Source organism: Cyrtonyx montezumae, unplaced genomic scaffold (genome assembly GCF_038088225.1).
Source record: "Cyrtonyx montezumae isolate F1298 unplaced genomic scaffold, pur_monq_1.0 scaffold_21, whole genome shotgun sequence".
NCBI lineage: Eukaryota > Metazoa > Chordata > Aves > Galliformes > Odontophoridae > Cyrtonyx > Cyrtonyx montezumae.
In genome coordinates this window covers 2,594,482-2,617,533 of record NW_027071948.1, presented here as the reverse complement: position 1 = coordinate 2,617,533, position 23,052 = coordinate 2,594,482, and the positions used below count along the sequence as shown (strand labels likewise).

General features: G+C 56.1%; 1 protein-coding gene across 1 annotated transcript in view; it reads left to right on the top strand.

The window, feature by feature from the left end:
- AGRN (agrin) overlaps window positions 1-23,052 on the top strand; it is a 60,125-nt gene that overhangs the window by 7,169 nt on the left and 29,904 nt on the right. Inside the window, 2 exon segments of the mRNA XM_065737989.1 lie at window positions 13,673-13,693; window positions 20,011-20,058. Coding sequence (XP_065594061.1) covers window positions 13,673-13,693; window positions 20,011-20,058 — 69 coding nt within the window.

The following is a 23,052-nucleotide window of genomic DNA, read 5'->3' as shown; positions in this document are numbered from 1 at the left end:
AGAAGATGAAGATTTGTGTGTGTGGTGTGGGAGGGGCGATGCTGACTCCACGCTGAGCTGTCTGGGTGGAAGGAAGTGCAGATTAAAGCTGCGTTAGGGCCCTGGTTAATGAGAACCCAGGGCTGCTTTTAAATAGTGCCTCGCTCGCGGCACGGTTTGCATTAACCCAGGTGCAATTGCCCCAGTGAGGATTGTTTTGTTTGGAGCTCTGGGTGGACCTTGAACCTCCTGGGAAAAGCCATGTGTGACGCAGTGTGGGGTGGAAGCTGATAGCCTTGGGTACAGGCAGCCCACGTGGCTGCAGGAGGACATCCCACCGGTGGCACAGAGCCCTCATTCCAGGCAGCACATGGGCAAGAAACTCCTTGCCTTGTGCCTCACGTGTGAGAAAGGGTACACAAAGTGGGGTTTTGTTGAGCTTTTTAGCTGGGATGGATCCATCCCTCGTGGTGGGATAGTCCGTGGTGATGCTGAGCCCCCCCCCTGTGGGAGTTATCCCAGCAGTGACCCTCAGCATGTCCCACATCCCACCTGGGTGTCCCAGTGCTGCTGTGTGGTGTCTGTGGGTGCACCCCTCCGTCTCCCCTTCATGCAGATGCCCTTAATAGCTCTAGCTGCTCTGGCACATGTTCAAGATGCAGTGTGCTGCAGATGCTGCATGCCTTTAAAAATGTCACTTAGATCTTGTTAAAATTCTTATTACAGACGGTCCAGAACTCTCTCAACTTTTTATCTCTGTGGCAACCCCATTAATTGCTCCCATGGAAGAATTGCATCCAGCCTCAGCTCTCCCGTGTTTTCACCCAGGGATAACTTGTTTTTGCTTTCCTTTCATTCTTGCAATACACATCTTTCCCCAAAGTGCTTTATGGGGTGGAATCCCTCCATGGTCCATGGGGGCCCCTCATCCTGCACAGAAATTCTGTTCCTCTCTTCCAGCCCTCTTCTGTCCGTGGCAAACCCAACAGTTGCTGCACTTCTCCTCCACTTTACTGTGTGCTCAGAGGTTTCTGCTGGGCTCGGGAGCGGGGCTGCTTTGAAAGCACCTCTCAAAGTGACACTGCCCACTCCGCTTCGTCATCTTCCTGCTCACTCCTATTCTGCCTCCCCTTTCTTTTAAGCTCTGTGCAGAACTGAGACGTTTTGTTCTTGTAAAGCAGCCCATGCAAAATTCTCTTTTCAGGCTCCTTCCAGGGGCTGCAAGCAGCGTGCAATGGGGATCTGCTGGCACGACTCTGTGTTAGGTGATGTGGGCTGTGGTCACTTCCCATGCTCTGGTTTCATTGCAGCCCTTCCCCACCCTGAATCTATTTCTTTCCAGTCCATCCCTGGCACTATTTGTGCAAGGAGGGAGCTGGGAGGCTCGGTGTGTGGGTTTGTGCTCTTTTTTTTCTTCTTTTTTTTTTTTTTCCTTTTCCCCTCCTCTCTTCTTGGCTCTGTTTTGAATTGAAGATAATGGGAACAGCATCAACACCTCCGTCTCGGGGCGAGGAAGTTCGCCAGCAGCTGTAAGAGTCCAGGAAGCAGAGAGGGGAGAACACAGTGCTGCAAAACCGTGGGGCCCCTCGGGGATGCAGTGAGGGGTCAGTGGGGTGAGCTGGGTCCTGGTGATGGGAACGTATGGAGCACGATGCCCATAGGGATGGGGGCAGCTCCCCTCCTCTGCCTGCGTGGTAGTAATGCGAAACATCCCTTGGGTTTATGGCAGTAGCTGAGGGAGTCGATTTGTTTAGCAAATTCCTATGGAATTTTAATCTGGTGTGGGAGGCTACTGCTCTGGGAAGGCTCCGGCCCCGCTCTGAGCACGTCCTGCTGCATTGCTCTGAGGGTGTCTGGGCAGCAGTGTGGCCCACATCTCCCTTCTGCTGGGTCCTGGCTGTGTGCTCCCAGTGCTGTGCCACTTGGACTGGTGTGCAGCTCCCTACAGCTGGAAGCAGTCCCCTTGGAGCTGGGCAAGCCTCCCCTTCCTGCACTTCCAGCCCCCTGGAATTGCTTTCCTTGATTAGCAGAGGAAACGGGGCTGAGAGTGCTTTTGATAATTCATACTTAATTCGTCTCATTTCAGTCTGGCTGCAGCACAGCCTACAAAACCAAGTCCTCTGTTTGCTCCTAATTCTTCCTCCCTGTGCGTCCTGCAGCCTCCTGGCTCCTGCTCACTCATCTCACAGACCATGGCAAGCCTTACAAGCATGGTGGGGTGGGCACAGCCTGAACCTGTTTCCTCTTCCCACCTATTCTATGCTTGCATTCTGCTTTTTCTCCCTGGATGGGAGTGAAATCCACTCCCCAGAGGATGCAGTGCTGTCCTGATGGGCTCTGAGTGCTCTTTCTCTCTGCTGCTCTCTGGCTTGTGGGGATGCTAATCAAGTGAGCAGAGGGCTGGCAGCACCATGGCCTTGTTGATTTGTGGGTGATACCCAATTAAAGCAAGGGGAACAGAGGTGCTGAGGAGCTGATTTTTCCCAGTCGGAGCATGGTTAGAGATCTAGCATCAATCCCACAACGCAGCTCATCCCTTCTGATGCTCAGGTGTGGTACAAGCTGTCCTGCAGCATCCCGGTCCCCCCAGCACTATGCACCCCAGGCTGTAGAGCAGCATCACTGGGGGTTTGGGTTTGGACACGGTGCTGCCTGCCAGCTCCATCTGCCTGCCAAGCTGTGATTGCCTTGGCTTCAGTGCTGTTCTCCGTGGCCAAGAAGCACCCTATCTCCCTCTGTTTCTGGGGAAAAAATCCAAGTTCTGGGGCCTTGAGTCAGCTCAGACCTTCAGATACTGCTGTAAAATCAAGGGGTGGCTGCTCTGCAGGGGAAGCATGGGTGTGTGGGGCAGGGATGTGCACCCTGAACACCTTCCTGCTTGCACCAGCTGCAGCTCCTCGTCCTGCAGTGTGCTGGTTGCGGTCCGTTGGGCCAATCCTGCAGCACAGCCAGTTTGTCACGGGCTGCAGGGAGCGTTTCTACCAACCAGTGTTGTCAAAACACTTCCAAGAGCTGTGCCTGGCAGGAGGTGTCCCAGGGTTACCTTTCGGTGTTGGTAACTGTGCTTCCCCAGGTGAACAATCTCTTTTTCCCCCCCCCCCCATTTAGTCAACAGCCTCAATTTGCATGGCTCAGGGAGCAGCTGGCAGGGATGGTTGTGGGCACTGAAATTAAATCAGTGCTCTGGAGCTGCCAGCTTTGTGCTGCCCCAGGAAGGCAAAGTTCCCCCTCCCAGATCCTGGGAGGGCAGAGCGAGCTCTGGGAGCTGCCCTAGGGCAGCACGAGGGGAGCGGATCCTTCTGTGCCCCTTCCTGCAACGCTTCTGTCCCAAAGCTGTCCCCTGGGTGTTGCCCACCCCCCTTGCACCTTTCTGCTCAATAAACCTTAATCCTCTCCCAGCCCCGGGCGGGCGGCCAGGGCCGGCATTCCGCTCATAGCTCAGCCAGGTACGCCCGGATAAGCTGCTGTGTGCGGGGGGAGCAGCGCAGGGATGGGGGCTCAGGAGCATGTGGGGTCACTGCTGTGGACCCGTGCTGCTGGGGGGCAGTGGCAGCGTGGGGTGGTGGCCTTCACGTTGGGGGTCTTGGGGTGAAACCTCACCCCCAACTCTTGAACGCTGGGGGCAAGCTGGTGGCTGGATGTTGCTTTTCTGATGCTACGGGGTCAGAATTTGGGTTCTTGGCTGTTGCCCGAGCAAACGGTGTCGGTCGGTCCGAGGGAGCGATCTGTGTGTTTGGGTTTGGCGAGTGGCTGCATTTAGGGCAGCCGTGCTCTCGGGGAGTTATTCCTCTGCTTAACGTACCCATCTCCTGCTTCTCGCGGCCTCCCTCGTAGCTCTGGGCTGCCTGTTTATGCAGCAATAAAATCCCTGAGCAAATTGTTTGAACTGATGCTGTTTATCTAAGAGATAAAGTGGGATCAGCGGCAGCGCCTGGCAGCGGTGCGGGGAGGCTCGGCCCCGGGGAGCAGCTCCAGCCCCATGAAGGTGAGCATCCCGTCCCCGCTATTCCCAGCACCAGCTGCATTCCTGGGCAGTGAGGCTGCCTGTGAGCGATGGCATGGGGACACTTTGTCACGCTGTGACGTAGCCCTGGCCAGGGAGAGACCTCTCCCCATAGGTTGTGTCGGTCTCCGGGGCGTGTTCCTGTGCCCTTTGGGTAAGTCCCAATCCTGGGTGCCAAATTCCTGCACGGGGGATGCTTGGGATGGGGGAGGGAAACGTCTGCTGTATGGGGAGAGCTGGTGTTCAGACCAGGGGGAGGTGTGCTTGTGTTGGAGGCGAGCTCAGCCCTTGTTCTGCTTTGACACTCCTGCTGCGAGCAGCAGGATGCGACCCAGACAGACCTTAGCCTTCCAGCCCCGTTCCCTAAGGCTTGCAGGAGGAAATGAAGCAGCAGTGCCCACGTTTGCATGCTCCACGCGTGGTGGGAGGTGGGCACAACGCTGGGCTCTGGCACCAGAGCTGCAGATATCCCCGTTCTCATCCTTTTGGGGTGTGCAGTGAGGAGTGTGGCAGCTGCACGCCCGCCTGTGCCTGCACGCTTCTTCCTCGCAGGGCGGGCACGTGGCTTCCCCAGCACGGGGCTGGGCAGGCTGCAGTGCTGCATGAACTTGCCCGAGAAGCTGCTTTTATTTATTCATTTATTTTCCCCTTCTTTTTCTTCTTCTCCCCCTTTCGGTTGTGCCTGTGCTGCCCAGTGTTAGGGGCAGTGATTGGGTCGGGTGAGAGCCCCTTTGTTAAAGGATACGGAGAGGTGCTGGGAGGCTTCATCCCTGCAGAGGGATTGGGGAGAAAAGGGCCAAATACCAAACGTGCAGGTGTGCCTGGTTAGCTTAGCACTGCCAGCCCTGCTCTGCCTTTGCCAATCGCTCCCCTGCAGAAGCACGGGCTGTACCTTGAGCTATTGCCACGACAGGAGCGTGGTGCAAAGCCAGAGATCAGAGCCTCTCCACCAGCTGTGGGTTTGCCCTCTTCTCAATAGCTGCAGAATGCCCCAGGCTGCTCAGCTATGGGGCACGGATGTCCTGGCAAGCAGACAAAGCAGCAGCAGCAAGATGGATCACCCAGACCCCAACCTGGGATGGGGGATGCACCCGGGGGGAAGCTCAGCTCCTCCTCTGTGTGCTCTGTTTTACAACCTGCCGTGGCACGCGCCCGTGGTCAGGTGGCTGCCAGGCTGGAATGCCAGCAATGCATCCCTTGGACACTGCTGCAGCACGTCTCAGAGGGTGGGGAAGGGCCACGAGGGTGGGGAAGGGCCACACGGGCAGCACCTCTCCACAAAGGCATGGGGAAGGATGCTGGGGAGCAGCTGTACGCCTTGCTGTGCTGCCTGTGGGAACTTGTGCTCAGGATTTGCAGCGAGGAAGGGAAGGGGGTTCCCAAACGGGATTGCAGTGGTGCCGTGGAGGATTCAGCCCTGCTGTGCCAGTGGTGCTGGTTTAGAGTTCCCATTCCCTCTCTCCCCGCAGCTTGTGGTTCACGTGAGGAGGTTTTAACCTCTTTCTGGAGCTATTTTCCACTGACACATGGGTGGGATGGCACCGGGCACAGCGGTGCACAGCTCCCCAGCTTCCTGCCGAGGTCAAACTCCTAATCCCATCCAAAAAATGTTTTTTTTGGGTTTTTTTTTTTCCACTTGAAGCCGCACTGGTCTGCCCTGCAAACCCACTCTTGCTCTGTGCCTGGAGGTTGCTGGCTCCTGTGCAGCTAATTCCCGTGATACGCTCTTGGGCAGTGTGGTTATTCATGGAGGGCAGATGCTGGGATGCCATCAGAGTTCTTACAGCCCCATTGCTGGGGTTCCCCAGCACCCCCTGGGCACTGGGGCTCTCAAACAAGCCCTGTGTTACTCAGGGGAAGCAAGCAGTACAGCCAGGTTGTTTTCCCTTGGAGGATGCCAAGGGATGCTCTGTGCCCTTGGGGCATGCATCATGATGCCAGCTCCACTCACAGCTCATCCCCTGGGACTGAGCTGCTCTGCTGGGACCAAAGCTCGGTGGTTTGGCAGCTCAGGTGCTCGCCCTGGGATAGGCACACACCTCCCTGGGTGCTCCCTGGGTGTTGTGGTTGCTGCTGCCCAGCTTTTTTCAGCCCCTGGGCTGGTCTGTCGTTGCTTCTGCTTTGTAGAAGCCATTTGTGCTGGTTTCCAGATGGCATTTTCAAACTGTCCCACCCATCTGTAATGTGCTGCTGTGGTGCCATAAAGGGCTGTAGTGGAAAACATCATCTGCGTGGTGATTCCGTGGACCACATGTGATCTCCTCCGTGGAAATGTGATTCTTCCCCTCTTTATCTACCGGATGTGAAGTTTTGGGTTTATTTCATTTATCTCCTGTGGTCCATCTTTGGTGTGGAGCCGCCCAGTGGAACATCAAAGCTTCTCCCACCCTATTTGTATAGGGAAATACCCATCAGAGCTGAGCCCAGGGGCTGCATTTATGTGTCACCCTGAGCTCAGACGCTGTGCTGGGATGCACCACCCTGCAGTGCTGCTTTGCTGGGAGTGCCGTTGGTGGGAGCCTGGGATTCTCGTGGTGGAAGTGTGTTTGCACAGCTCAGCAGCAGGCAGGTCTGCTGATGCTCAGAGTGATGTGCAGAGCTCTGAGGCTGCAGTCCCTCTCTGCTGGCTGCCACCAGCTGATGTGCCTCATGCTCATGAGAAACCTTGCTCGCCGTGCTGGCTGGAACCCAGTTCCCAGGCACCGAAACAGGAGGGAATCTAAAGAAACCCAAGCTGGGATTGTTTTTCTAGACTGATAATTCCTCCCAGACAGCTCTGTTAGACTCCTGGCCAGCTGGACTTGCACTTTCTTTGCTCAAGGGAATCTCTTTTTAAGCTGCACGGTGCTGCTGGAAGCGCAGCCGGGCTGCAAGCGGTGCTCCTGCACGTACCCTGCAGATCTGCACGTCGATGGCAGGGATGCAGTTGGTTGCTCTGCTTGCAGTGTCTGCATTGAGGTACAGAGGGAGTGGGGCAGGACGGTGGGAGAAGCTGTGCCATGCCCAGCCCGGGCGTGGGAACCCTTGGAGCAGTCCCCCCGGAAATCCCATATTCTCCTGCAGGCGGATGATGGGAAGCAGCAGCGTGGGCTGCAGCTCTGCCCTGTGAACCCGAGCAGTGAGTGCAGCCCCTGGGGAGCCCCGGCTGCTGCCTCTGTCACAATAAGGGAAAGTATTGCTCCAGGCTCCTGCTGCCCTAGCAAGGTCCAGCTCCTTCACGCCTATGCACTCATACTCCCTGCTCCATCCTGCATGCTCGATGACCCCGTGGCAGCTGATGTTTACAGGAGGACAGGGTTGAAAGGAGCTGGCACTTGCTTGAAGCCTGCCTCAGATTAAAGGCTTTCCCTTCACGCTGAATCTGGTGTGTTTTATGTGTTAGCGTGGTGAATTTTTGCTCTGGAGCAGAGCTGGAAACTGGCTATTGGAATGCTGTCCTGTGTGAGGATGTCAGGGAGTCACTGAATCTATGATTAGTGCCATAGAAGCCATGAGTCTGTGGTGTGTGGCATCTCCTGGTTCCTCAATGTGGGAGTCTGGGAGCTGCCTGCTGAGGACGTGGGCTCTGCACGGTGCTGTATGACCGTAGGGGATGGATAATTGGCTCTGCGAGCCCATTTTGACTGCACCTTCAACCCGTGGGTGCTTCGCAGGGGCTGGTGGCAGCTTCACACCCCGCATCCTGATGCCAGCTCTGCTGCTGAGCTCATGGCAGCCCCCAGTTCGTCCAGATGGTCGGCGACGGCGCCGGGGGTGTCAGCACACAGCAGTCATTGTTTGCAGGCAGAAAGCTGCCTACGTGCGAATCAACACCCAAAATTCACCAGAGTTCATCCAGATGGAGTGCATGGCATCCATCAGCAACGCGAGGATGTGCTCGGAGGGGATGGCTCCATCCGAGGACCCGGTGGTTCCTCACTGCGTGATCCCACAGCTCTTGGCTCGGGCACAGCAGGAGCACCAAGGGCAGGATGCTCCGTGCCTGCAGCTCACCCGGCACTGCTGTGGCCATGTGCCCTGCCTTGGCCGAGCAGGGAGGGATGCATTCCTCTGCCCTGACTTCAAAGCTTGTTGCTGCATATACAGAGCCCAGCAGCCTTGGCAACCCGGGCGGGTGGCAGCAGCTGCCTGCTGCAGCTCCATCGGGCGCTCGCTGCCCTTTTGGCTGTGCCTGCTCTGTCCCTGCCATGGCATGCACCCCTCTTCCTGCAGCCTGCTGCCCCCCAATCCCTTTGTTTCTACCTCTGAGTGGTGCTTGGGTGTCTCTCAGCATCCTCAGGCCCACAGTGCCCCGCTGTGATTTTTTTTTTTGCCCCTGGTTTAAGCGGCGTGATCTCAGGGCTGTGTGCTGGGGACCCTGGTGGTGGAGGTGTTGGGATTTTCCAGCCCTGGCTGCTCTCCCAGTGCTTCCTGAGCCATCCAGGTGACTTAACCCGGTGCTGGGAGCGGTGCTGCAGCCTAATTAGGAGATTAAAGCATGCCATTAGGAAATGAGAGTGCTGCCCATGCCAGCTCCTCGGGCTGGCTGTGGGGCTGACCCCCTCCCTTGGATCTCCTGAGCTCTCCCACCTGATCCCGGCCCTCAGTGTGGGATGCTTGCCACAGCCCTGCTTCCCTCTGCAGGGAATTGTGGCTGCATCCCTTCTGGCAGAGGAGAGAAGGGAGCTGAGCAGAACTGATGCTGTTTGCAGAGGAAGAGGAGGGTGGGAGGCATTGCCCCTCTGTCCTGGCAGGGCTAAATGCCACTGCGAGGGTTTCTTGGGCGGATAGATCCTTCCTTTTCTCTTGCAGCTTGGCCTGCCTGCCTCCCTGCCACCAGATGTGTTGTTTTCATGGGTTGTGGTGGGCATCTCCCTGGGAAATGGGGAGGGAAGTGCTCCAGCCTCCTGCCAGCAACGGGGTTCGCTCTGCTCTCACCAACTGCTTTTGCTCTGTTTTCTTTTGCATGTGCTGCCCTCTCCCCCGTGGCTTCTGGATTATTCATTACTAGGTAAGAACAGCATTTATCTCTGTTCTTGGACTGAAAGTGGGGCAGGGGAGGCCGGGGCACACAGGGATGCTTTGTGTGATGGTGTTCTTGCAGAAGGACAGGTCCCTATGCTTTGCTCCTCCTGGTCCAGGAGGCAGTGGGAGATGTCCTCTGGTGCAGGGTGGGATGCTATTTCAGCATCTCCAATGAAGTGAGTTTTCTTTAGCCAGGGAGAAGGGAGTTAAATGCTGTGACCGGAGGCGGCCGCGTGTGCTGTCTGCCCGACGTGGGACTCTGGCAATGACAATTCTCCAAAGGGAGAGGGAATGAATTTTAATGACATCTTGAAAGACTTTAAATTTTCATGTTAACTTCAATTATTCAGGACAGTCGGAAAGCGACTTTAAAGCTTCATAACAAGAAAGGGGGAAAAGAAGTGACCAGCTTGATACATAAACATATTTTTTAGATTAATTGATTGGCATCTTACAGGCTGTGCTGCTGACAGCAGTGCTGAGGAGGAGGGGTACCAGAATGAATGATGTACTGCCTAGAGCTGTGATAACAGCCCAGTGGGGCACACAGTGCTGCATTTGCAGCCCGTGGGGTATTGCACCTGGCGGACTGCGTGGGGTGCTGCAAGCTGGCTGCTGCACCAGCAAACTGGGGAGATTGCCCCCCGTTGGTGCAATGCAAGGACAGGTGGCACCCAGCAGGCGTCCCTGTGCATGGGGATGTTGGTGCAGATGTCCCCTGCTCTGGCTGCTGGCACAGGGTGCTGTGCTGTAGCCCTAAATCCTGTGCTGGGTGCCCAGTGCATCCCCAGCTCCTGATGCTCTCTTGGCAGGGGGTGCTGAGCATCTCTGAGCAAGCAGCTTGGAACAAGCTCTCTGCCCTGCTGCCTTTCTTCCTCTCGCTAAGCCCAGGGCATCTGTCTGCCTTTCCATGCCTGCTCCCCAGCAGGCTGATGCCTTGCTTTCCTCCCTTTGAGGGGTGCCCCACTGGTGCAGAGGGGCTGCGCGGCACAAATGCGCCTTTTATTCCCCGCTGCTGAGAGCTGCCAGCCCTGGCTGCCGGCCCAGAAAGCTGCGCTGCTTCAGAACATAAGCAGCTATTGTCTCAGCCCTGGAGACGGAGATCTGAGCTCTGCTGGGGCCGGGAGGGAGCCAGGAAGGAGCCCAAGGAGGGAGGGAGGGAGATTTGTAGGGTCTGGTGTGCTCATCTCCCCTAAAACAAGGCGCAGCTCCTTTGATTCCCTGTCACTGGGATGCCTGGTTGGTTTCTCTGCAGGTCCTTTGTGATGCAGAGAGTGGAAAGCAGCTGGAAGAGTGGTCCTGCAGCGTGGGTCTCCTCCAGGTGTACCCACTAGGACTGCAGGGACAGGGCAGTGGCAGCCAGCTGGAGCTGCCTGCAGCATCCCCCTGCACCCAGCTCGGTCTCCTCGCTGGGATGGAGGAACACACAGGGGAAATGGGAGAGCACGCAGGGATGGTGTCCTTGGCCTTGTGTCATTGCACGTTCAGCCCCTTTGAACCGGGGAAAGGTGTTCCCTGGGTCACGTTAGGGGTGAGGAAGGAGGGAGGGTCAGGAGAGGGCCACACTTCTCTCTGGGTGCTGCATCCCAAATCATTTGGCCTCGAAGGGTTGCAGATGCTGAGTTTTTACAGCCTAATCTGCTGCAGCATCGATCCTCTGCAGCCGGCCTGGACTGAGTAAACTTCTCCTGGCTTCAATGAAAATGTTAGTGTAGCTGAGGCTCTGCCCTCAGTGTTTTTTCCTTTCCCCTCTCCCTCCGGTGCCCGACACACGGCTGCTTCTGAGAAGTGTGCTTGGTGGTGGCACGAAGTGGAAACCTCAAATCCTTGCAAAGCAATTACTGCTAATGAGACACTTCCTACACATCTGGTTTCAATTCTGGCTGTGTGTCGGGGACTGTTCTTCCCAACTCGGCAGTGGGGAAGGTGAGAAGGTGCTGCCCTCCTCCTCAGGTGCCACTCCCATCTCCTGTGCCAAGCAGAGACAATTAACACTCCTGGGTGTTCTCCAGGCACCTGTCCTGCCCATCCACTGCCGGGTTTGGGCTTGGTACCAACCCTGGAGCTCATCCAGAGATCCCACGCTGGCCTTACATCAATGGGGGAAAGCCAAGAGAAAGGGCTCCATCTCCACTGGCTGACCATTCAAATCGGGTCTTTGTTCACATGCAGATTTGTGTGGATCCTGGGCCCCTCTGGCTGCTGTTTTTGGCAGCAGAGCGCCTTGTTATCTCACTGCAGAGTGTGGCCTTGGAGCAGGATGCAGAGGAACAGTAGGGAGGGTCAGGGAGAGAGGGATTTCAGGAAGTCTGTGTCGCTTTTATGCTCTGAGCAGCGGGAAGGTGGCGTGGGAACCCTTGGCTGGTTTCCTTGGGAATGAGGCAGCACAACGTGGGCTCACGGGAGCCAGCACCACGTTGGTGGCTTCCTGGGACCCACCAGTGGCATGGTGTATGGTATATGATACGGATAATGCTAAATAGTATTGTAGCTGAGATATTTTACAGATGGTATAGTTAGAAAGATTACCGTGATGGAAGGAGGCAATCAAAGTGCTCACCCATGTCCTAGGCTCACTGTAGGAAACTCTGAAGGAGTAATCTCTAAAAAGAGATCCTTCCCCAGTGGTGCTCAGCCCTTAAATGGGGTCTGGGAGAGGTGGATTCAGACTCCACCCCTCTGGTCACACAGGTGCATTGCCTTCACCTCTGCTCCCGAGGTGGACTCAGTGCTCACCTCAGGTGATCCATCAGTGGTTCAGGCCGTGATTCAACAGCTCCCTTACACATGGCAGTGCTCTGGGATGGGTGTTGGTTGAGCATCAGGAGATGAATTGGAGTGCTCTTGGAAACTGGTTCTGCTTTGTTCCAGGCATGGTTGCATGCTGGGTGTGTGCTGTTTGGGCACAGCATCAGCACTTGGTGTTGTCCCTCTGCAGAATTGGGGTGTATTCCCCTGCTCATTCTGCATGGGAAAGGTTTCAAGAGCCTAGTGCCTGAGCTTGGAACAGATCCTCCTGCCCTCCCTTTCTTTCTGGTTTATTTAATACCTAGTGAAATAAACTTGTTTTCCCCTTTTGATGCTAACAGCTGCTTTGCTTTACCTCAAAATGATGAAGGGGAAATCAAAGCACGGTGGATTTTGTTGAGTTGGAAGGAGGGCTGGGCTCTGAGGCTCCTTGTCTCAATCACACTTTGGTTCTAACTGAGGGGAAGGCGTGTGCCTTGGGGTGGGATTCAGACCCAGGGCAACCCCTGCACCTCTGATCCCAGTGCCACAGTGGTGTTTCTTCACAGTGGTGCCTCTTCCGTGTTTTTTCTCCCAATGATCTCAGGCAAATCCCTCCTCAACAGAAGCATCCCCAGGACGTGCAACACCCAACAGCCATCTGTGCTGTCAACTCTTCTTTCCCTTGGCGATGACAATGGCCAACTTGAATCCCCTGCAGTACAGCAGGCAGATAGCTCTGTGGCCTAAGCTCAGCACATCCCAAATGCTCCAGGGTCCATTCCTTCCAGCAGCCCCAGGCCACGCTGTCCAGGAGTACAGGAGAGCTGCCAAGTGCTGGGGATGGCACAACCCATGTCATTTGAATTGGGAGTCAGGGAAGGAGCACAGCAGCCAGGCGCTGATGTTTCATCTCCACCAGAGCCAGCTTTGGCTTTCATTTCTGAGTCTTTTTTTTTTTTTCCTCTTTTCTTCAATAAATCAGAATCCCAAAATAACCACGCTGCTCTGGGATATTTTTAAGCTGTTTTTCCCTTCTTCCTTTCTTCCCTGCATCTCCCAGTAGCTCTGAGCTGAGCGGGCTCCCGGTTGCCAATGGAGAAGGCTACACGTCACTTCCTTGGCATGGGGCCGTCTCCAGTCCTCAATGCTCACTTTGTCTTATTTCCCCTCATAGTCTGGGTGAGCTCTTTGGGCTCTTCGTGGGGTCACATTACTCATGTCCTGCTGCTCATTGTGGGAGCTGATGCTGACGCTGCGTTGGGGAGCCCCCCGTGCCCCTCAGGTCGGGTGTTGGAATGAAGGAGAAGCAGAGCTTTAGGGTTGTGTTGCTCACTGGGAGATCTCTTCATCCTTGTGGGATGCAGGCCTGGCAGGGGACCTCATCTTGTGCTCTGGTTTCCTGTAGTTTCATGCCCAGGTGATGTGTTTGGGTAGGAGGAATCAGGCGGATGTGGTGCAGGATGTGCTCCCTCAAAGTGAATGGGAAGCAGCTGGTCCTTGGTAGATGGCACAGGGGGAGTTGAGGCAGCCTCCAGGCTGAGCTCCTGCACGTTTCCAAAGCACGAGTTTGGTTTCAGAATGTATTCTGGAGTACTGATGAGGCAATCCTACTGCTGCTTGCTGGCTTCTGAGTCTTTGGCTGCACTCACTGCCCTCTGCAGGACCTTCGTTAGCCATCGTGTGCTGCACAGCTGATGGTTATTGGTCAGAGATGACATCTTCCCATGCTGCAGGATGATGTGGGACTTCTGCAACCCATGGGAAGACGCTACAGCTGCATGGCACCTTCTCTGTCTGCTTTCTGTGTGCAACGTGGGGCTGCAGGGCCAGGGGTTCCCCTGCTAGAGCTGGGATGAGCTGGAGGAGGGGTCTGGGGGCAGGAGAGTGCTGGGTGAGCTGCCTGTTCTCTTGTTCTAACTTGTTCTCTCCTTTTTCTCTTCCCCTCGCTTTCTAAAGAACATAGGAAGCTTCTTGCTGGTAAGTCGTGGTGTGTCATGCAAAAAAAAAAGAAATACCATTTCTTCTTTTCCCATCCACTGTCACACTCACTGGTTAGTCTCCATCAAGTTTTCATCCTCCCAGGACGTGCTGGAGCAATAGGGCCCTTCCAGAGGTGGGGACAGCACGCCCATCCCCATGGCCTGCTGGCTGCACTCACCTCAGGGGCAGCTATTGCCTTTAGATCACAGTTTGAAGAGCTGCCTCCCCAGGGCTGCTCTCTCTGCTGATATCCTCTCATCCTGACGTCAATGGGCTCAGCTGGACTGCCACTGTCCTTGCAAAGTCGACAGCCAAACTGTGATCTAAGGCCACCTCTCACCTAGTGCCTGTCTCATGTCCTGCTCCATCCTCAGCCCTTCACCGCCTTCCTGGGGAGGGGGAGGGGAGGGAGAGCAGCATCGCTCCAGGTGGTGGTGGGGTGGGATGTGGGGTGGGATGGAGCACGGTGAGTGCACGGTGGAGCTGCTTTAAGGTGTTTCTGCTGTGCTCCCCCTCCTCTCTGTGCCCCTCGTGATGTGCAATGTACAGACTTCGTTGTGCCCGTTTGGGGGGGGGGGGAGGGGTAAGCTTGGGGCTGTCTTGGCCATGTGCTTTCCCTGTAAAACACTCTGAAGGGGGAACGGAGGGGTATGAAAGTTTTATTGAGAGCTGCTTGCTCCTGGCCTGGATACTGGGCCTCTCTGGGAGCAGCGTAGCTGGGAGCAGTGCTAGCTGAGCCGACAGCATCCCCTGCTGGCGTCCTGCTCCTTGGCTGCGAGATGATGCTGGTGGCAAGGGGAAAAAGTGCTTCCCAAGGTTTTCCCTTCAAGTTCCTGAGCAGGATTCAGAGCATCCCAAGTTGGAAAGGGCCCGTAAGGATCGTGGAGTCCAGCTCTGATAGCTCTGCTCGCGTGGCTGCTTCTTACTGGCAGGATGGACTTCCCCACGAGTTGGGACTGTGAGGTTGCTGAGCTGATGGTTCTCCTTGCTGCCTTGTGTTGCTGTAAGGATCATCCTGGCAGCCCATGGCTTGGGCAAGTGTACTCTTTGTTGGGTAAAAAACTGTCTGGATCAGAGAGTGGTGGTGAATGGGGTTGCATCCAGCTCTGTGGTCACCAGGGGTTGGTAGTGGGGATTGTTTAATGTCTTTGTGACAGTTTGGTTGAGGGGATTGAGTGCACCCTCGGTAAGTTTGCTGATGACACCGAGATGGGAGGATGTGTTGATCTGCCTGAGGGTAGGAAGGCCCTTCAGAGGGACCTGGACAGGCTGCATTGCTGAGCTGAGGGACGTGGTTAGTGGGCATGATGGGGACAGGTTATCTTAGAGGTCTTTACCAACCTTCATGGTACTTCAGTTCTCTGATCCCCTCCATGCTGCACTCACCCCTGGTCCCAGTGCAGTGTTCCCAGCTTGGCTGGAGCTCCTCACATCCGAAAGTTTGCAGTGAGAGCAGCAGATGGCAGTGTGAGACTGCAGGAGGAGCGGGCTGGGACACGGTGCGCTGTGTCGGGGCTGTTGGATGGGTGTGAATGGCACTGGTTTTGGGGTGAGCTTCTGGATCTTTGTCCCGTGTTAGGGTTAGGGCAGGAGGATTGCGTACCTGGGGTAATGGGAATGCTGAGAGGGGGATGAGCTTTTGAGGGTCTGTCTCATCAGCTGGCTTCAGCCCTGCTCTGCAGCCCTTGTCCTGCAGCAGGGAATTGTCCTGGCAGCCCCATGAGCAGAGGGACAGCAGTGTGACCTGGGGCTGCCACAGCTCCCTGGGCACAGCAGTGGACATCTGCAGGGATTTAGCATCAAACTGCACCACCTTCCTCCCTGGATTGATTTTGCTTTGCTGTGTGACCACTTTGGGGCAGCAGCCTCGTCCTTATAGCAGCGCACGGATTGCTGCGTGCAGCCCTTGTCTTAAAGCATCGCTTTTATTTATCTGTTTTTAATCCAGAGGTTGTGGCAGAGACATCGTAAAACCCATTCACTGCTGCACAGTGGGATGAGGTGGAAGAGGTGCAGGCCCCAAGCTGTGCCTTTGGGAGAGCAGAGGAGCAGGTTTTTCCCTTCATGCAGGGTGTGCATGGACGGGACGTGCACACGGCCAGCTCCGAGAGTGGCTGTGACCCGCTCCCCCATCACCCATTGGCAGGGTTTTAAAGCTCTTTATTTCCAGGCAGTGCTCAGCAGGAGTCGAGCTGGGTCCTGCCAAGTGTTAAATGAAATAATTAAAATCCCCACTTTCTCCCCCTCCCGCTCCTCTCGCTGTAATGCTGGTAATTAGCCTGTAAAACTGCAGGAGGGGATGGGGAAGGGAGAACGTGTATGCGCCTTCTGCAGGCTCCCTCCTCCTCCTCCTCCCCAGGAGGGAGAGCGAAATGGCTCTCCAGGCACTGGGTGCTGTCACATAAATCCCAATTAGCTCCCTGCCAAACAGGATTAGCGAGAAGGGAGCCAGGTGGGGAATCAGCCTGGCAGCAGCAGGAGCTGGGGGGGGTTCTGCAGGGGCTCTGCGAGGAGGGACAGATTGACAGCTGTCAGTCCCACCCCCCAAACATCACGGCGTTTGGGGCTCAGGTTGGTACTTTGGGATGGGAGAAATGAGGAGCTAAAGGGAACGAAATGGGTTTTTGCTGGTGGTGGTTGTTCCCAGTTGAGGTTGGTGGTCCTGAAAGATGCACGTGAGTGAGCGTCCCCAGTCCGTGGGATGTGCGTGGCCCTGTTAGCCAGGGACTGTGCATGGACAGCCATGCACTGACCCGAGATGGAGCCCACATCTGCAGCTGTGGACTTGGGGACCCCACCCCACCCAGTCCCTTCTTCCCATCGTCTGCGTGGTTGGCAGCAGCTGTGACATCCTGGCTGTGAAAGCCCAGGAATAAACCCATTAACAGCACCAGCCTTTCAAGTGGCTGGTGACCACACGGAGGCCTTAATGCGTCGAATGCTTTCATTTAGTGAACTGGGCGGGGGGGAGGATGGATGTGCACAAAGATAATGTTTTCTTCTCCGTGACAGAGGAGCAGCAGCTGTGCCTGAAGCTGGGCAGCTCTTGTGAGCCGGGTTTGGGGTGGTTTGTCACCACGGTGGCTCTGCTGTGTTCTTCTGTCTGGTCCTTCAAGGTGCCCAAAGCTTGGGGTAACAAACAAAACCCACGTGGAGCTGGCAAATGCAGAATACTCCCAATGTGGGTGGCTCGTCTGACTGTAAAACCTCATGTGAAATACTCACACAGGGAGCAGAGGTGTGTGCGTTGTGCTCCTGAGGAGTGTGATGGGCTGGAGCCTGCCTCCCCCAGGACGTGCACAGGGAGCTCCTGCAGAGCTGCCCCTACAAGTGGCCCCCAGTGGCTGGGGTAGAGGGGGGGGACCGAGTCCTGCAGCCCCGAGAAGAAAGGGAGGACTGTGCCAGGCTGATTTGCATGTGTAAACATGCACCAGGGGGGATGCAAATGGCCTCACTTGGCTTTGGGGATCTTTTTTTCTTCTTTATGGGAAGCCAAGCCATGCTGGGGTGGGTGGGGAGGGGTTGTCAATGAGACCCTGACCCAAGGGGAGCAGCGAGGCCACGAGCTGAGCACTGCTGTGTTGCAGACTCTGGGCACTTGCATATTGTGGGAGGTGCAGAAGGATGCCAAGCTCCGGTCAAGCTGTGTGGTGCTGACCAAGAGGAGCTCAGGGATGTGATGCCTAGGGAGAATTTTCCGCTCCCGATAGGCAGCATTTTGGCCAGGAGCGGGTTTCTTCCTTACCTCCCCAGCTCCAAGCGTGCCAGGAGGTGTGATTATACCTCGCTCCCTTCTCTAATACGTACCTTCAAAACGCTTGGTATTGTTTTTATTGCTGGTTTTCATGCTCTGCTCTGGTTTCCTGGGGGTCCTGGCCCAGGCAGGCGGAGCGGGGAGGGGGCTCGGGCAGAGGCGCTGCCGGGGGAGGAATAATGAGTTTTGACAGTGCAGTCCCCGCCTCTCCCAACATCTTTAGTTCACGAATGAAAAGGCGAAGGGGGTGGGGGGAAGAGGCGGAGGAGAGAGATTATTTTTTTCCCCTTCCCGTGCTCTCCCGGGGGAACGGGGCGAGGAGGACCCCGCGCTCCGTCTCGCCGGGAGCAGCGGGATGCCGGCGGGGATGATGCTGGCGGGGATGCTCGCAGGTGGCTGCGGTGCGGGGACGAGGGGAGAGGAGCCGAGCTGAGCTCCCGCTGCCTTTGTGCTCCTCGAGCATTGGGGCAGAGCACTGCCCGCTGCCTTTGTTTGCAGCCGTTCCCACCACGGGGCACGGGCGAAGCGGACGAGACCCGGCATCCTTCCTCATCCTCTTCTCTCATCCCTATTGTCGGCAGCTGTTCCTCTCCGGAGGGACCGGGACACCGGAGCGGGAGCGAGGCGGAGAAACTTCAGGGCGTGGGGCAGGCGGGGACGTGCAGTTGCTTGGCTTTTTTTTTCCTCCTTTCCCTTGTCATTTTATTGTCTGGTGCCACGCAGCCCTCTGTGACCGCACGCGGGTGGATGAGGGCTGAGCGCGTCGCCGTCGTTCTCTTGATGCCCGGCTCGGCGAGGGACGGGGACCGCTTTGGGACGGACTGGCATGTCACAGCGGAGTGAGCAGGGGAGCTGGCCCGCCCCGGCCACCACGCAGGTGACAGCTGGCAGCGTGCTCCCTGCCGGCGAGGTGACAGCTCGTGGAGGGGGACGAGCCAGGCGGTGGCCCCTTGCTGCTGGCCCGAGGGCTGGGAGGGTGCCGGAGAGCTGGCGAGGCGGCGGGGGAGAGCTGTGCACCAGCTGAGCGGGGATGGATTTGGATTTGAGGTCGCTGTGAGAGGAGCTGCAGCCTGCCGGGGTCCACCCGAGCCCTGCCCGTGGGGTGTGGGAGTGGGAACGCTCGTCCCGAGGAGCTGCGGCTGCAGGAGGTGCGAGGAGCGTGGAGGGAGCAGCGACAAACCTGGAGCCATTGGGAGGACGTGGAGGTTGAGAGCGGGGTCCCATGCTGGTCCCCTTCCCGCTGCCCCTCTGCCAGCCCTGCTCACAGGCACTGGAGTGTGGGGGTGCTGTGGTGGCCCCCCAACGTACTTGTTACCGTTCCGGTGGGCTTGGAGGCAGGAGTTGAGCTCTCGACACTTTTGCTCGTGGTTTCTTTGCCTGCACTCTGCTGGCACGCACGGATTGACATCTCCCTGGCTGGAAGGGGCATTGCTGAGCACGGGGCTGTGGGGGTCTCTCCGGAGCACGCTCAGACCCATGATGGCAGATGTGGAGATAAACTCTTGGTCCTGAAGGTGCCACCAACCTGCGCCTAGAGGATGGGAACCTCTGGGAAAACTGGGCTCTCGCTGCTGCCGAAGAAAGGGGAACGGAGGGCAGCTGTGTGAGCCTCGTGGCAGCTCTGCCTTGGATGGGTCAGCAGTGGGTTGAACTTTGAGCCCAGCATGACGGCTTGCCAGTACCCCATGGCACCGGGGGCCTTGGAGCGGGACCGGCTGTACCAGCACAAGGTCTCCTTGGTGGTGCGCTACTTCATGATCCCGTGCAACATTTGCCTCATCCTCCTGGCCACCTCCACGCTGGGATTTGCTGTGCTGCTCTTCCTCAATAACTGTAGGTGCCCCCCGGGCGTGCGGGAGGGGAAGGAGAAGCAGGAGGAGGCTGGGGAGAGGTGGAAGCCCTTTCTCTGTGCTTGGGCTGCTGGTGTGCTCCTGGTGTGGCTGAGCACGTTGCACACACCCACGTGTTGCTGGCTGCTCGGTGGCCTCATCCTTGCACAGGGTGCTCCCTGTCCCAGCTCTTGCCTTTCTCCAGGCATGCTGTGTGCTGTGGTGTCTCTGACCTCCTCGATGCTGGGAGGAAAGCCTTGAGAGGGCAGGTGGATCCTCCAGCTTTGGGGTGCGAGGCTTCCCCAGGTGTGAGTGCTGAGACAACTGGTAAAAGGTGTGAATACGTTTCAGATGTACTGCCCAGAACAGGGCAGGGGGAATGGAGGGGGGGAATGCTTGGGTGGTAAGGAGGTGATGTGTCCCCTTTGCTGCTGTGGGCTGCTCCTGAGTGAAACTCTGCTGCTTTTCCAGACACAGAGGGTTGGCTGATGGTGGTTTTTTTGGCCTCCCCTGGTGCTGTCCCTGTCCTAAGCAATGGACCACACAGTGGGATTTGCAGATGGCACAGGGGAGGGAGATGCTCAGGGGTGCCAGCAGGAGACCAAGCTCCTGGGGCTGCTCCTGTTGCTCGCTGCAGGTGCTCCCTGGCCCCAAATCCACCAGGGAGAGAAGCTGTGGGGGAGGAGGAGTGTGTGCTATTGCTGATAGCTCCTTGTTTTCTTTCATTGCAGACAAGCCCAATAGTTACTTTACCCAGACCCCGCCGACCCCTCGAGATGGTAAGTACACCCCTGCTTCCTGCAGCTTGGTTCCCATGAAGGCAAATTGCTGGAGCCTCCCTGACCCAGTGATCTATTTTGTGATCTATCTGTGCTCAAAGCAGAGCAGCTCACTGCTCGTCCTCCCTGGGGATGCATTTATCCCCAAGTAAGGAGGGAGGGCAGAGCCTCTGCCCTTCTGCTGCTTGTGTGATGCATCCTGGAAGCGGGGAAGGGCTGGAGGAGCAGATGGGCTCTCTGGTGTGCTCTGGCAGCATTGCTGATTTGTCTGCTGAGGTTCTGGGTACTGGGGACTTAGAAAGCAGCGAGCGTTGAGTTCAGTGGCTGTGCTGTGTGGACTGTGGGAAAAGGAGCTGGGAAGGTGGAGATGCAGGTCTGCAAGCAAGGAGCAAGAAGCAAAGAGAGTGGCACACGTGCCTGTGGCATGTGGCCGTGCCAGATACACACATTTGTAGAACTTTGCTTGCTGGCAGCCAATGGGTTTAAAAGCTGCTGGCTGGCAAGCATGTGCTCAGATAATGTCATCATGTGAACTGTGTTTTATTTGAAAATCAGGCTTAAACTGCCCTGCTTTCTGCTGGCAGCTCCTTCCTCAGCCACCTTCCCCATCCTCCCTCATCTCGTGTGCAAAGAACCCAGCAGAAAACTGCAGCCAATTAATAACACGTTTGTTTCTTTCTTTCCTTCTCTGATGGGGGTGGGGAAGGAGGCGGGGGAGAAAACGGATGCTAGATAAAATGTGATTAATCTATAATTGGACCAGAGAAGATATCTAAAGCAAAAATAAAAACGAACGTAGGTGTAACTCCTAGCTTAGGGCTCCAAAATATGAGCAGCCCTGCCCATCTAGATGACATACTCCCAAAGATCTCTAGTCCTCATGGGAGATGGAAAAGTACCACTGCTGGTGCTGTGCCAAGCGAGGTGCTGCTCCTGGCACTGCAAACACCTCCCATGCCTCCCCCCCCTAGGGCAGCACTGCTTGGGCAGGTGGGCTGCACCTTTCTGCACCCCCTGGAGGTGGATTCAGTGGGCGTTCTTCCAGCATCTCTGCTGAGAAGTTGGAGCTCTGTTCGTTTGCAGCATCCCTTGGTGGAGTTGCATGCAGGGGATGCAGAGGTTCGTGTTGTTTGCTCTGCTTGCACCGTGCCCTCTGCTCCCGTTCCAGTGAGAAATAAGCTGGAGCTGTTCAACTAAGCAACCTTTGTAGATAGGAAAGCTGAGCTGGCTTGCTTGGGGTGCCACCTCTTGCTGGTAGATGTGCTTATGATATCGACCAACTGTGGGGAGGGCTCCGGTCCCATCCCTGATGGGCTTGGATACATCCCAGAAGGCAGAGAGGGTTGGATGCTCATTTTCTTTTGGCGACTCTGGATGGAGTGATGTTGGCCCAAGCTGCCAGGCCTGGGAGCAGCTCTTGATACTTATTTATGGATGCGTGAATGCGGCAGTGACGCACGAGATGGGGACATAAATACAGGGTTTGCAGAGCAGAGCTTGACTGGTCCCAGACATGGGGCAAGGCAGGCAAGTGCTGGTGCAGGTGGCTTTCTGAGTTAGGAAATCAGTTAGCTGGTTAGTGCTCTCAGTCCTGGATATTGTCTTCCCCTTGCTCTGGATGCCCTCAGCTGTTGGGTATTTCAAAAGGGGAAGGTGCGGTGCTCTTTACTTTCATTTATTTATTTAATTAACATCCCCTAATTCTGATGGATTTCTCCCTCCAGACAGTGATCCATTGGCATTTCCAAGGGGGAAATAATCTCTTGGGGCTTGAAAGTCACATCATCAGGTGCTCACCCCTTCTCTGTTGCTGTGCAGTGCCTCTGTGGATTGGGTCTTCATCACTGCCTTGGGCACTGGAACCTTTTCCAGTGTTCAGCCATTCACTCCATGAAAAAAATATCTTCCTTATGTTCGATCTAAACTCCTCTGGTGCAGCTTGAGACTGCTTCTTCACGTCCTATCACTTGTCACCTAGTGTCACCTGCACTGGTGACAAGTCTCTTGGCTGGTGGGAGGCTGTGAAAGGAGGGGAGGTGGGGAGAGCCTTGGATATGGGCTGGTTTTGCCTTTAAGGAAGGGCCAGGCGTGGGAATAAAGCCTTTATATTGGCCAGGTGGCTTTCCAGGCAGCTCTGCACCTGCTGAAGGGGACAAGGAAGAGATGCTCAGCTAGCCTGGGAGGCAAGCCATACAAATATAACTTAAAATAAAGCAGAGTCGCTTCAGCCCTGTCCTCTTTGTGCCTGGCAGCTCTGGAACACCCTGCTGGCTTTGGCTGCTAATCCTAGCCTAGTCCTCTTTTGACAGGAGCCAATGTGAGATTTGGATCCTGCAAAATCAATTGGCAGTGGGGCTGATCCCAGCTGGGAGCAGGGGAAGGTCTTCCAACCTCGGTGTGATGGGGAGCAGGGGGAGGTTCATGCCCTGTGTTGGAGCACTGCTGCTCCTTACCTGCTCAGCATGGAGGAGAGGAAAGGGATGGGGAGAGAAGGACTGAACCATCCCTTTGGAACAGCAGGGCTCTGCTGGTGGCTGAGCCAGTTCGGAGTGGTGCAGGGTTGCTCTAGAGAAAGGAGAGAAGCTAAACATAGCTCTTCAAAAAAAGCTGAGCAGTAGATAAGGTAGCAGCAGTTATTAGACACCACTTTTGATCTCTTGAGAGCATTTTCCTCTCCATTTACAGTGAGGTTTGAGCTTTCTCTTGGGGATCAATTTATGTGCTTTCATGTTATGTGGCTTAAGTGTTAGAGGAGAAATAGATAGGGGACCTGCAAAGGTGTTCCCACTTTTCCCTGCATCAGGTCCTTGATAAGACTGCATTTCTTGAGCCTTACCTTGTTGCCCCCACATCTGCGCCCCGTGTCTCTCAAGGTGTTCAGCCCTGGAGTCTTGTGACAAAGCAGCAGCATCTCAGAGGGTTTTATCTTTTCTTCCCCTTGGCCGTGCTGTGCGGAAGTTGTTGCATGAAAGCTTGCATCACTACAAGCTCCCA